Source organism: Amphiura filiformis, chromosome 5, assembly GCF_039555335.1.
Source record: "Amphiura filiformis chromosome 5, Afil_fr2py, whole genome shotgun sequence".
Classification (NCBI taxonomy): Eukaryota; Metazoa; Echinodermata; class Ophiuroidea; order Amphilepidida; family Amphiuridae; genus Amphiura; species Amphiura filiformis.
In genome coordinates, this window is record NC_092632.1 from 52,425,421 (window position 1) to 52,441,158 (window position 15,738).

The window sequence follows — 15,738 nt, forward strand, 5'->3', positions numbered from 1 at the left end:
GATGAAGGCAGCTTACATGAAGCTTACTGAGCTGGTTACTCACAAACTCACACTTTGTGGACCTTCTTCAAGAGGACAAGGATATATAGCAGCAGAAATTGAGATGTGCATGCAGAAAAGGCTGTTTTGGTGAGCCATCGTCGATGCCCACCAGCAGGAGTCAACAGAATAAGTAATCAACATATTTGAGAACGCAAATAAAGAAAATTGTCTTCTTTTAAGGCCTATGCTATGAACGTTTCGACAGTATTTTTTGTGGGACATGAGAGCACATCAGACATATGAAATTGAATTCTGAATATGAGGAATGTCCTGATATCAAATAATTTTGATTTTTTGAAATTTGCGATATAATACAAATTTCATGACAAATTATTAAAATTTGATATTTTTTAAATTTTTGATATTTAAAAGTCCTTGAAGTAAACTTTTTTAATCTAATGATACATACATTAAAAATAGATTTTTTTTATCTTGATGCTTAAAGTGTATGTTGCTGGGAAGAAAAACCGACGATCAGTTGAACATTTTGACCTTTCATATTGAAGATATATATTTTTTTCCCAAAAAACCAAATTTTTTTTGTTGTTTTGAGGAAACAATAGGAAAGGTCAAAATTTTCAATTGATCGTCAGCTTTTTATCTCAACTAAATACATTTTAAGAACATATCATTAGATTTATAAAGTTCACTTGGAGGACTGTTAAATATCAAAAATATCAATTTTTAATCATTTGCCTATAAAATCTGTATCATATTGTGAATTTCAAAAAATCAAAATTATTTGATATCAGAAGGTCATTCTTCATATTCAGAATGCCATTTGATATGTCTGATGTGTTCTTATGCCACACAAAAAATAATGTCCAAACGTTCATACCCCACCCCTTAAAGGCATTTTATTTGATAAATAGATGAATGAAACTATCTGACATTTCAATTTCAAATTTAAGTTTACAGGAAATGTCTAAATATCATAAGATTTGTACTCTAAAGGTTCTGTATTGTGAAAAATTAATCTTTTAACTTCAATAACACTAAAATCTTTTTCTCACTTCAATTTCACAAATTTTATACAATTTCATAACAATTTTCCATCAGAAATCTCCCTACTGAATTGGCAGTAAATATTGACTACAAATTATGGTAAACAATATATCCAACTGAGGTCAATCTTCTTGAGAGACAGGACTCGCATAATGTGTGGTTTAAAACGGAGCTTGGGAATGATGTAGTATTGATTGATGTTGGTATTGACAGCTCATGACCTCTATATCCGAAACCTATTATGAGTCAAGCGCGCAAGCGTGAAGTTACCTCCGTGTTGACGTTGCTCGCTGGTCATAACAATTGATCTGTATACACGTCCAGTTGAGTAATAACAGCAGAGTGACATATGCAGGCCTGTTTTTGGGAGACCCCTAGATGTTTATGCATAAACATGCCAAATTAGGGAGTCAGCCCATGGTCCCCAGTCCTGTTTTAAAGGAAATCTGTACCATAAACTAATCAATGGCTAATATAGTTATATACCCCTAAATTAAACATACCAGACGCTCTATATGAATTTCGGAATATTCCTAACAAAGAAAAAGCACTTTTAATCCTTCATTTCTGCGATTCAAAGGAGCCGCCATGATAGCTGCTTGTGAATCCCTTCTGCCACAAACGGTAGTGTAACCTTTCACACAGACCCACGGCGAGCGTGTGTTGCTGTATGGCATTCGCGACCCCTACAGCAAATTTTGGTTTTTTACTTAAAATGCATTTTTTTATGTTCTTCTGTAGTTTTATGGGTAGAAATTGTCGCGTTTTCTTTTGAACGAATGTTGAATCTGAACTTTGGTAGTATTCGCTTTGTGTCACCAAAGTTCACGAGGGACGAGGCTTGTGGCACGGATTTCGCTGGTTTCAAAATCGGGGTACCGTTACAGCGTAATAAAAATACATCGGGTATCAATATGGCAGCCACCCCACCATGGATCGCAAACTCACCGCTAATCGTCGTAAGGAATTAAGAATTTCTCCTTTATTTGGACGATATAAGCTTGGGACTTTTACTGTTTGTCGTTTTTATTATTGCTGCAACTATATAGCCATTGATTAGTTTATGGTATAGATTCCCTTTAAGTTGGTGCGCTGCCTATCTATGATATAGTTGTTGCATTACATTGAAAATCAGAGTTCAGTATTAAAACTAAAGCAAATTTCTTTACTTAAAAATGATTTATGCTGGCTACTTTGTACAGTGTAACATGAAAAAGTGGTCCCTTTACTAAATATGCTTCCTAATTTGGCCCTTCGTGAGTACATTTTAAACTACTGGATGACTAAGAACATTCACTCACATTTTAAAAATATTACCCTAAAAAGTGGACCTTTTGTTCAATTTGGGGCGGGGGTCCATTGTATCCCCTACCCCCCTGACTACAGGTCTGACATAAACTGATCTTTGGTGTTCAATTTCTCAAAGTTAGTGCAAAGCTGTCTGAACGCTGACCAAATTCTGATGTCAGATCTGAACAAGGTGATTATACCACATACTTATCTCGCAGCGTTCTAACAGTAGAAACTAAAATTCATTAATCCTATGCACTCAACATCAATTTGCATTCACTGCATTATTTGGTTAAATTCAACTTATTTGTAGCAAATCTAGAATAGGACTGAATACTGATTGGTATTCTGTGAGGAGGGGTGTTTTATTTGTAACAAAATGTGTGTGCTATTTGTGTCTCTATGGAATTTTAATAAACAATTTGAATAATTAAACTTTTTTTCATCAGAAATTTACAATTCATGTGTCGTATCCAACAAATCGTTGTCTTTATGGGGGCTTGTGGGAAATATTTGCACATACATCCGCTCTCTTTAAACTTCAAGACTGTTTTATGTGTTAAAGAAGAATCAAACGCATGCTAATTATAAGCAAGCCTATTTATTGTTTCATTAAATAAAATATGCTATTTTGCATGTTTGATCGAAATCTTTTACAGACGTGATTGAAATATAAACTATGTAAGTCACGCTCTATATCTTAGTTCCAACAACATTGTAAAAGCTTTGACATTTCATTATACTTGTTTTTTCTTAAAATATGGCATACAAATATGCCAAAAATAACTAACAATATATGATACCATGGAAGCTATTCATAATTGTGCACTAAAGCGATAATCTTGAATTCTCCATCAATGAATTGTATCACAAACATGAGTTTTGCAACACCACTATACATGCTCATTCACAGAAATCACATTTGGAAGAATTGGGTACAAATACTGAACAAAGTTAAACCAATTTCTAAGTTGAATTATTGAACTATGAAACTGGATATTCGGCAAATGCTCAAAAACACTTCACAACTCTCACAAGCAGACAAAATTTGCAAATTTAAAGAACTGCAAATTGTAAGGTTCTGCTGTTTGACAAGTTGGAAATAAGATTGAATTTCTGCAGTTGCAAAATTAAGTCCCTGTAAAAATGTCAGTGATTAGAAATTCTTAAAATAAAGAGCCTGCAAATGAAGTAGTTTAGCTGCAAGTGAATGTAGAGTTAGGTCACACACAGTATGGCATGTAATGGTGCAATTTGTGTATTCCTATATAGTCATATGCTTCAAACTGAATAATGATTAGGATCTATCTCCTCAAACACCATCTGAAGAGTCAACAACACAAAATGGCTGCTGCCTGCATAATACAACACTTATGAATTCAGCACTGCTGAGTACAAGTGGCACTTGAAGGGACTGTTTACTGATTATAAAATACTATGTATTCCATTCAACTCAGATTGACCTAAATAACGTGGATCCATGCTTTTGATAATCAAATTGATTAAACAGCAGCTACTGATGTGCCTGCATACTATCTCTGAAGCAAGTTGACCCACAATTGTGTCTCGTATACATTAGACCGTTTTGTGCGGTCACCATTACGCAAAGAGTTTTTCCATTGTTCCATTTTATTTTTCTGATTATATCATAATCACAATACATAGCATCGGTAGTGACCACACAGTACAGCTTTGCTAATAACATGGTTATTATTGTTCACCTGTAATCAAGCCTGGAGGCCAATACATTAAATTTATGCGTTCCTTCCACTACAGGCAAATGCCAAAATGTGTTAAATGTAAGCCAAAGAGTTAGGGGTAGGGTTTAGGGTTACACACTTTGATAAGTACCCAGTGGGCACAGGTTAGGATTTCGACGTTGAATCAACGTTGATACAACGTCGAAGTTTCAACCTAACCTGATTTCAACCTGATTTCAACTAACCTTTAGGTTGAAATCGGGTTGAAATCAGGTTGAAGTCCATCAGGTTGAGGTCCATTTGCAAATACAACGTGATTTCAACCTGATTTCAACGTCGAAATTGATTTTGACGTTGAAATTTCAACCTGATTTCAACGTGATTTCAACGTCAGTTGTGCCCACTGGGTAGCCACCCTCTTCTGTTGCAGTTCACTGAGTACATAAAGACATAACAACTAATGCACACATATAGACATTTGGTACTTAATTACAAAACAATCATACTAGAAGGCCCACTAATGATGAGTTCCTTCATTCACAGATGATAACATGATCCTGATACATTGAGTCCTAAATGCCCGGCCTAAATGTATGGATGATAACAGGATCATATGTTACTCCAACAAATGCATGTTGATGGTCACATGCTACTTATGTTATAATATTATTGAAATATGAAAAAAAAACTTGGTGCAACTATAATCACTTCATGTAACCATCATTTCATCTGAAACTACACTGACCTTGATCCAGAAAGATTTGACCCTTACAATGATATTTACTACCATGCTGTTTGCAGAAACATATGACCGCTCATCAGCTGCAAGAAATGATCTCTTAATACACACTGATGAAGTCACAGTCGCATCTGACGAAAGCTTGACAACTTTTTTCGATCAACCACATACTCATTGGAAATATTGTTGGTTGCTCTTGACACACTCTTGTCCATAATAAATCCATAATGCACCCTCTGAACTTGACCTTTAGAATCACACTTACTTTGTGAATATACTAACGTCACCACCCGGGCATGTGTAAAGTTGCTGTTTGCTGAAGCACATAACCACTCAGCTGCAATAGGTTATCTCCAGTACAACCCAAAACATATCTTGAAAAAACATCCTTCTTCTTCCTCCTTACCATTACCACTCCCACCAAGGAATGAGCAAGGATGCTGCTTGCTGAACACATGACCAAATCTGCTGCAAAGAATGGTCTCTACAACACCACTGCCCAGTCCCCCCTAGATATTTACCTTACCATTACCACTTCCACCAGGGAATGAGCAAGGATGCTGTTTGCTGAACATATGACCCACTCTCCTGCAAAGAATGGTCTCTATTATATACTTAATTAATATATTCTTGTTCATTGATTGGTTAAAAGTGGATCACATGACCAAAAATAGTTCTACCATCAGCACTCCTATCTGTAAATAGTACCTCTAAGCCGTAAATAGTACCTCTAAGCCGTAAATAGTATTTTCAATGTCCCGGATGAGACGTAAATAGTACCTCCAAGCCGTAAATAGTACTTTTGATCATGCCTTCAAGCGTGCGCGCATTAGATGCTTGACGGAACAGTTCACGCACGCCGAAACTGCCATAGCGTGATTTCGCTGCTAATTGGTTAGCCCGATTTTAGCCTATTCAATTTTTTTTGAAGGGCAAAATATAGGTTGTGCTTAAATTGGTTGTGCTGTTCACTCAGGATAGAAGCTGGAGAGTCAAAACGTCAAATAATTTTCTTTTAACCAATCAATGAACAAAGAACATATTAAGGAAGTATATAAAACAAATATATACTGCCTTTATTCGAAGTTCTGGTTAAAACTATGGTCCCTCCTTGAGATCAATTAATACTATTTTCCTTCGGGGATGCGCCCCTCAAGACAATAGTACTATTGATCTCACCTCGGGCCCATAGTTTGAACCAGAACCTCTCATGGCAGTATATATTTGTATACTATACCACTGCCCAGTCTCCCTCTCCTAGATATTTACCTTGCAAATACATTACCACTTCCACCAGGGAATGTGTAAGGATGCTGCTTACGGAACACATGACCCACTCTGCTACAAGGGATAATTTCTAGTGTACCTCCACACTGCCATACACGGAAAGAAATTTCTGGATAGAACAAAGAAAATAACAGAAAACAATAATAATTACGTTAGTTATCAACTTTTATATATTTTAACTTAAACATGTATTACAGACTACCACCAAATAGATAAGATATCTTACACTTCCCACAATGCATTTCTTCCATTTTGATAATCTGCACTGATCTGCTATCCAGTGTAACATGGGTCGATGGTGAAAGGTACCTCAATGAACAGAGCATATCCAGATCTTGCAAAATATGTTTATTTCATGACCCATGTTTAGCCTGTCTATTATCAACATGAAAACAAGTGGAACATGTACAAAGAGATAGGAACATCATTTTTTTGATGAAATGAGGTGGTGTATCATGTTGCAAAGGATTTTGGGAAGGTTACAATATCTTCTCTGACATCCATGCATCTACAACATACTATTCAGCTTGTCTCTCCACTTGCGCATTGGTATTTGATCGCTCTTGATATCGTAATCCCCATCCAACACAGTCATTATCAATTCAACAAACGATAAGATTGCCATTGCATGGCAGGATTCCAGGCTGGGCTAGTCTTAAATGCACTACTTTAAGTAAATAATTCAACTGTGTCTGAGCTCTAAACTGTAAGGATAGCATTCCCAGGTGGTGACTAGTAGTGGAGGCTCTATCTTCATACAATGTGTGCACCATACCGTGGAAGATAGGCATCTTGCCTATAGGGGTCGACAATAAGTGAGGGGTGCGTTCGCCAACTCAAAAAATAATTTAAATAGCGCAAGCGTACACAAACAAGAATTTGCGCATAAGCGCCGACAAGTTGAGCACTTCGTGTATACTCAGTTGAGCGATGTCACCAGGTTCGAACGCTGTAAGGGCATCAGCTGAATTCAAGTACACTTAGAGGACACACACATGGAACATTCCAATCTATGTGTTATTAATCTATGGTGTGTACCTTGACAAATAATAAGCATTTCTCTTGTCTCCCCCCCCCTCTTCTCTTCATCTCTTATCTTGATTTCTCTCCCTCCTCTCTTTTTGTCTCCCTTTCTTTCCTATCCCCCTTCCTCTTTCTCCTCTCTTCCACTCTTTCCCCTTTCTTGTTTCTGTCTGGTATGTCTGTCTGGCACTCCCTTGCCCTTCTCCTCTCTCCGTCTTTTCTTTCTCTGCTGTCCCTCTCTCCTCCTCTGGCAGTCTCTGTGTGTCTTGATTATCTCTGTCTGTCTGTCTCTCTCTTTCTGGCTTTCCCCTTCTATCTTGAATGTCTGCCAATTTCTCCCTCTTGCTCGTCTTCTGTTTTCCCTGTCTTTCCCCTCTTTATTCCTCCTCTATGCCATCTCCCATCTTTGTCCCTGTCCCTGTCTACGTGTCACTTTCTGTCTGTCTGTCTGTCTCTCTCACTGTTCAGCCTGATGTGTAACAGTGAGAAAAATCTGCCATTTGGATTGCCATGGATACCAAAATCCCCAAAAGTCTTCTGTCTTCATCGGTTTATACATTGAGAATTAGTTCTCAATGATACATAGTCAAAGTTGAATCATTTGATACCCTTGCTGCATTGTAATAAAGTGTTTCCAGGGACCACCTTCTGATAAGTTTTAAGTTGTTTTGCATGCATCATCACGGACACCGATTCAACATCCTTCCATTTATCCTATTTAACTGCTTAAGTAAACACAGGTAGTGAGAAAATGGTCTATTTCAGTTGAAATCCATACACCCCCTATGGAAGACATAACCTTAATCTTCCACACAGGGGGTGTGAATTTCAAATGGGGTTACCTGAATGGTTGAATTCATTTGAAATCTACACCCATTGTGTGAAAGATTAAGGTAATGTCTTCCATTAGGGGGTGTATGAATTTCAACTGGAATAGCCCAATTTTGCATTCTTGAAAGAATTCCACAACATAAAGATTAGTTGTATTAACCCCCTGAGCACTACCTGCCAATCTAACATTGCCTCTTGATTGGTCAATTACATGATATCTTCACTTTAAGCAAATAATTCACCCCAATTTTTTTGTGTGGTGAAATTATTCTAACAATGTTGCTGATTGGTCCAATTGATAATGAAAACTTCTTTTTGGCCAATCGGCAGGTAGTTCTCATGGGGTTAACGCAACTAAACTAACAAGCCCTTTATCATAGGCCCCTGCGGTAAAACAAGTCTTCCTCTAACATTTAGTAAAGTAGCGGCTAATTGAAGGGAGAATAAACTACCCACAAATGCTCATAGGAATTACCTTCTAATCTTTCAGAAAGTGAAATGTTTTGTTACATTATCTTATCTCTATAAGTAATCACCAAGGAACACACCAATGTATAAATTTACATGATTGAATTTGATTTCAAGATCAACAAATGGGCTATTCCATTTAAAATCCACACTACCCCTGTGGAAGATTTAGCTGAAGTCTTCCACAGAGGGAGTAAGAGTTTTGAATAGAATAGAAAATTGGGTAACTTCCATTTGAAATACTCACTCCAGTTGTGGAAGATATAGGTAAAGCCATAATACAGAGGGAGTATCGGTTTCAAAGTGATTAACTCTGACCAATTACATTTGAAAAACATACTCCCCCTGTAGAAGATATTTCCAGAATCTTCCACAGAGGTAGTATGGATTTCAACTGGAACAGCCCAATGCATCAGTTTTTGTACTACACCCAGTGGACTAAAACACACGATGATCCACTCGAGTTAGTAAAGGGAATTTAGAAAATCAATTTAATACCAATATTTATTTATTCAGTGACTAACTTGTTGATGATAAAATTCTTGTATGTCTAGTACAGTCAGTTTGTATAGTAATGTTTTCTACCATTGTCTCATGATAATTATAGAGACAATCAAACGATTAGCACAAATCTGAGGGCGAGGTGACCGAGCGGGTAAGGCGTTGCGCTGTCGGCCATGGGTCTTATATAAAATTCTTGTATGTCTAGTACAGTCAGTGTGCATAGTAATGGTTTCTACCATTGTCTCATGATATTTATAGAGACAATCAAACGATTATCACTACAAATCTGAGGGCGAGGTGACCGAACGGGTAAGGCGTTACGCTATCGGACATGGGTCTTATATAAAGCCAATAGTCGTATTTGTATTTCCATAGGCCTTGTAGTTCTTGAGTTATTGCCAATAATATATTAAAATTAAAGATTTGGGTATTTCACCCTTCAGAGAAAAGTCATACCATGCACAAGGGGTGGAAATTACATCCCTTGGGATCTCCTTTAGGCCCTTCGCACTTGATTATTAGTTTCCTGTTTACCGCCCGCGTCCAAAATTGAAAACTCAAAATAATTAATTATTTTATTTTTATTTCTTATTTTCTCCTTTAAAATAACTTTCAACTACTTCTACTTGCCATTTTCTGACTTTATAATATCAACAATAATGATGAATGAACAAAGAGTACAACTCCACCTTCACTTATTTATTAAATCATATATTGTTGTGAAATAATTAAATGCCCGCTCTGTTCAAAACGAGTCAATAGTTGCTTGTAATAGTTCAAACTAAATAAAGAAAATAAAAGATAATTAATAATTAATAATTAAAAGTCACCTCGTCCCTTTTTCAAAATCTTAAACAGGAAACTAATAATAGGGATGACCAATGAACCATCAACTTGATTAGAACACTCCCATAGACATGCAGGGAGCTCAACTGTGAACTGCTTGCACATACATTTCTAAATTGATCTCATTCTTTTATTTTTCAATATTTTTCTGTAAAATTTGGGGAAGTTACTGCCAATTATATTTTGTAACTATCTTGCAAATTACAGCATCATAACTTATTTTGTTTTTCTGTAAGTGCGAGTCAAAATTGGTCCATCGCCACAGTGCGCTTAATTGCCAGTGGCTGAGTTTAGCACTGCTCAAGAATGGCACAAAATATTCAAATCAGTAAGATCAGGTGAAAAACGTGGCCTACTGAGCTGTAATTTGGCAGAGTTGCCAGTAATACCTCTATCATACCCTCTGTAAAAAGGTTAAAAAATTGAACAAGTAGATCTCGAGTTACAAATTAAATCACCAGCTTCCCTTTGAATTTTTATATTCCTTTCAAATCATGTTAAGAAGACACCTTTCTGAACATAAATGTGAAGTTTCGTGCTCATTCGATGTATTGTTCACCTGATCTTAACCCTAAACGTTTTCTTATATTTAGGCCTATAACATCTACAACTTGCTGCTGGCTATACCTTGTTTAGGACTTTCAAAAGAAGTACCTGAATGTGCAACCATAACTGTTTCAAAATAGCCCGCGATAGTCATGCAGGTAACTCCGAGGTCAAGCATTGAATTGGTTTGAACAAAGATACTCATAATGTATTGAGTGCTACTTTGGTTTGAATGAGGAATACTACAGGAATACACATGAGCATGATGAGGATAATCTCTATTGTTGTGAATGAGTCAATGACCTTCAAAACTTAAGATTTTGTTTACATACACCTACTAATTGGTCATATTAAACCCAATAACATTGAAATTCTTGGTTGTGAAAAAAAAGTTCACCTACTTAGTGCAATTTTGATTTTGTGCCATATCGGCTATCTTGGATGATTTTTGACAAATGTCCTCTAAATGCATGATTCCCGGGGGGGCCACTATAGTGTCAAGAGGGGGTATCAGGCGCGTCCGAGGACTCTCAAAAAGCACCCTAAACAAGTATTTCCAAGACTGAAATTTTCCCCCCTAAACAAGTATAAGTTGCACGATTTGCTACCCTAAACAAGTAGTTGTCTTTTCCCCAACCCTAAACAAGTAATTGATGCAATTATTACCCCTAAACAAGTAAACACACAGAACCCAGGCGGCGAGTGGCATGATAGGGCTAGCAATTTGTGGCAAGCCGTCTGAATTTTGAGCCATACAAGTTTACGTGGTGCTAAAGCTTACCTCAAAGTTCATGCAGTATGTCCAATATTTTCAAGATTTTTGGGCCAATAATTTCCCCTTTTTGGATCACAGGTCCAACCCTTTTTATTGAAATATTGTAGAATTTATTCTGTGGGATTGGGATGTACCCATTTCTCCACATATCTAAGAGAATTTTGAACTGCAAGTCCAACGCAAATTACGACCATGGTAGGTATGGCGATTGCAAACTCACATTGAAGTTGGAAGAAGACGGCAAACACGGCCAGTTTAGCTTGGTTTATTTCCTAATTTCGTCTCGATTTAAAACATCCTAGAGCATTAATTATCATCCTGGATTTAGTGGTAAACCCAACCAAAATCCTGAAACTCATTGATTTATATTTTAAGAAAGCCAAAATAGTTCCAAATTATTCAATCGTTGTGTTTGTAAATACCCGGTGCAAATTTCACACATGTCAAAAGTTCATTGACACAGCTTGTTTACAAACCTAGAAGTTCGTGGTTGCTTTGTTGCTCCTTTAGACCATGTTCCGATCAACCAAATTTTCTGGGCTGGAAGCCACCAAGAATATGAATATTAATGAGCTTAAAGAAGTTCGGCCAATTGGAAATCCTCTTATATTTTTCCTCATAATTTATTGATTCCACAGTTAAGAAAAAGCATGCTGATTGGTTGTATATTCTGAACAAGTTGTGACCTCGTCCGGGGACCTCGTGTTTAGTATTGCTATGTAGCTGGGCCAGTATAGGGATCTGTCATCTCTGACAGCGCTTTTAACTGCTTTTGGGGTGTAGGATGAACTTGAGACACTTTCCTTTCACTTTTCATGAATGAAGGAGAAAGCACAAAATCCCAAACTTGGCAAAACTACCGTAAGTACGTAAGAGCTCCAAAAACATACCCTTTTACACCAATTTTACATGAATTTGATACCCTATTCACGTTACGCACGTAACGCACTTAGTCTGAAAAAATACCCTTTTTACGTGAATTTACGGACGCGCCTGATACCCCCCTTCACCATTACAGTGGCCCCCCCGGGGCATGATTTCAATGCCTTGGTTTGAAAAAATAAGTTATGCCAGTGACTAGTTAAGTGCCATTTCATAAGAAACCCCTTTGATACTTTCACAATATGCTTGTTTCATGTTTGCAAATATGTTAAAATAAAGAAATATATAAAAGTAAATATATGCTTATGCCAATTTTGCTCCCAACTGCTATTTTTGGACCTTGTCATTTTATTTCGTTCCAATGACCGGTCAGAATGGGAAACTTTGATAATTCATAATTCAAAAGTTTTTGACCGATTTTGACCATTTAACCACCAAAATACTTCTGTTGATTAGTTCTACTCAGAAAACAATCTTTTGTAGCAATAGGGTCAACATGAAATTTTGATGGTTATCCCTACTAATAATCAAGTGCGAAGGGCCTTATAGAACCTGACTCTAATCCCGACTCTGACCCTAACCCTACTCCTAATGCCCTAAACTCTAACCCTTTTTGGACTAATGACCCCTCGGACAAACCGGCTATTCTCAATTTCCCATCTTTGCCTCAAGGGTATAAGATTGTATGATAAATGAATATAAATCTGCGACTCAAAATTACAGCAAGAGATCTTGTTGCATTGACATAGTGCCCTATGCATTATCACTTGGGTATCATATGTCTCATATCACATACAAAACAAGATCAAAATTCTCATGCCTATTCCTATTTGCAACATGTTTTGTAGGATACAAATGTGAATGGATTTATGCTGCCATCGATATATTCCTTATGAATAAAGACTATTGATATTTGTTACTTAATCCATATCATATATTAGTAATCCAGGAAAAAATGTTGGATTTTCAACCACATTAGTACAAGTTTCAAGTGGCTATAACATTTTCAATAGCTCTGATATTATTTAAGGGGGTACTACACCCCTCGATAAATTTGTGTCTATTTTTGCATTTTTCTCAAAAACTAATAACCCACTGGTAACAAAAGTTATGTTTATTATAGGGGCAAGGAATCCAATTACTACACTGGAATTTCAGTGACCCAAGACAAGCGGTTCGTTCTTTATGATAAGAAATAAGGTACCGCTAGGATGTACCTCATTTCCTATCATATATTCTGTCGGTCCAACATCCGGACTATCTCTAGTCTCGGGCTGAAACTGCATGTGACTTACGGTTTGTTATGAATGATAGAAACCGGCTGTGAAGGAGGCTACATAGCGATGTTGTTGGAGTGACATTCAATTCCAGAAAAAAAGCACTCGACCATGGAATTTAATTTTAAGTTTGTCAGTATATACACGGTAAATCCTGTAAGTTTCTTCCACTCTGTAGACTTAGAAACGGTTGTTTGATTCTATTGACTATTTGCGATCGAAATTTACACAACACCAATGACAGAAATCATCAACAAAAATCGAATCAAGGACTTGTTTTCACTCGACCGTGAGTCGCATCATCAACCGGAAGTGACGTGACACGGACCGACAGAATACTGAACCGCTTGTCTTGAGTCATTGAAATTTCAGTGTAGTAATTGAATTCCTTGCCCCAATAATATACATAACTTTTGTTACCTGTGTTTTATTATTTTGTGAGAAAAATGCAAACAAAGTCACAAATTTACCACAGGGGTGTAGTACCCCCCTAATAAGACAGAATATTAAATATAATTTTTAAAAACACAATTTTTTTCTGAGTTTTGACAACCATGTCTAGTTATATTCTGTTTTGCCAACTTCTTGCCATTGTGTCTGTCTTTTCTGAGTCACTTACTGCTCTCAAAAACTGATAAATGCCAAATAATAATACTTAGAAATTGAGCAAATCTGAAATAGAGGCAGACAAAAGCTTTCACGCAGAGAAGACATTCAAGTGTATATCTTGCCTACTTTGAACAAGCCACTTAATGAGTTAATGTTCTGTAAACCGACTTAAACTTGGAGTACAAAAACCTTACCTTAAGCTTTTGAGTACAAAACCCTTACCTATATGCATGAATTTTGTCCACACTTTCAAATACACTATCTCAAGAGTCACTGTACTAAGACTTATATTGCAGCTACTGAAGGAAATGTATTTATCAATACAGTCATGAACTATAAAATTGAAAAGAACATTAAACAGAAAATATTCCTAATTTTTGATTGCATGCAATTTTCTCAGTGAAAGGTAAGCCCAATGTATAATACATTCACATTTATCAAGCAAATGCAGATGAAAAGATAAGAGTTTACCTAGTGTTTACCTAGTGATCCAAATAAATTTGAAATTCATCAAATCTGGGTTTTTTGTTATTTCTTCTAACTTAATGGATTGTTTCTTACTTTTCAAGGTCTTCTACCTTTAGAAATACAATTCAAACACTTGCTTGGAGTGTTATTATTCAAATCTGACTCAAAACTAATAATTACTTTTTTTAAAGTATTAACAATGCATATTTGCTATTAATTCACTTTAAGTACATCTTGATATCAAATTGCCGAAACAGAGCCCAACTCGTAATTTATAGTTGCTTATTGGAAAAAAACTATGTTTTAATATAACCATAATATGCAATGTTTTGCAGAATATACTGACAAAATTGCTTTTTCCAATATTCTAAAAAAAGAAGTAAATTTCAAATTAAATCTCTAATTTCATGTCTCTACTTTAAATGAAAACCTAACTGAAAAAAGAAATCTCCTCCAAACTTATTTTTGTATATTGTAACAAAATATTTAAGGGGAAAAATACATTTAAAATAGACTTGGTGATTTATTAAAGCATTATTTACAATATTGTTTCATGCAAGCCAGCCGAAGCCGACCTACACTCGTCAGAATATGCTGATCACTGAAACTGATTTCTATATCTAGCGCGAATGCTCACGCTGCATGAAAGTGGCGACGGCGGCGCTGAAGCGCGATCACCGAGCGTAAAACGCAGCGAGCTAGTGCTAGATCTTTAGACAGTTTAATTGGCATACATTTACGGTCAAAAATGGTTACATAACATAATATAAGCAGTTCAAGTTCATGAAGACAGTCAATACTTGATATATTGATCAGTTGTAGTTGATCAAGAGATGCTTCTTCCTGTGTCTACAAGTGTTTATTAGCTCATTCCTTTTGTTCAGTGAGGAGAGATGAGGCTTAAATATGATGAAGTATTTTTCCTCTAGACAAAGTCTGCATAGTTTGTTGGTAGTTGAATAGGCCTTAGCCCGACTGATTAATTTCCATTCAGTTGAATAAGGTATTTTCTTATCCTTTAATTTCCAAATGTACTCGCTTAATGTTGTTGAATGCCTTTTGTCACTGTTATTAAAGTCACTCTTATGGCAATTAAAGCGTGTTTTGAACGAGTTGGCGGTTAGTCCAATATATGTTTCATGATGTGAATTGTCAAGTCGAGTTACCGTCGCCTGGTAAATTATACTAGAAGCTAAACAATTGCCTTGGAGGGGACAGTCAAGTTTCACTTTACAGTTGCAAGTTTTTCCATCTGGTTCCTTGGGTTCTGCTTTGTGCAAAATTGATCTGTTGTGTGAAGTTATGATTTGTTTTACATTGGTCATGCAACAATAACTAAGTTTAACAGTATTTCTGTTTAAGAGTTTGTGTAATTTGTGTCCAGGGGGAAACATCTGCCCAGCAAGTTGAAGAATTTTCTTCCAAGGTTTGTTGATACGCTTTAAG

At 36.4% G+C, this 15,738-nt stretch overlaps 1 protein-coding gene across 1 annotated transcript in view; it reads right to left on the reverse strand.

The window, feature by feature from the left end:
* Positions 1-15,738, reverse strand: part of LOC140153351 (polypeptide N-acetylgalactosaminyltransferase 2-like) — a 264,123-nt gene that overhangs the window by 36,719 nt on the left and 211,666 nt on the right. Inside the window, exon 9 of the mRNA XM_072176081.1 lies at positions 6,046-6,172. Coding sequence (XP_072032182.1) covers positions 6,046-6,172 — 127 coding nt within the window. The remainder of the gene's footprint in view (positions 1-6,045; positions 6,173-15,738) is intronic.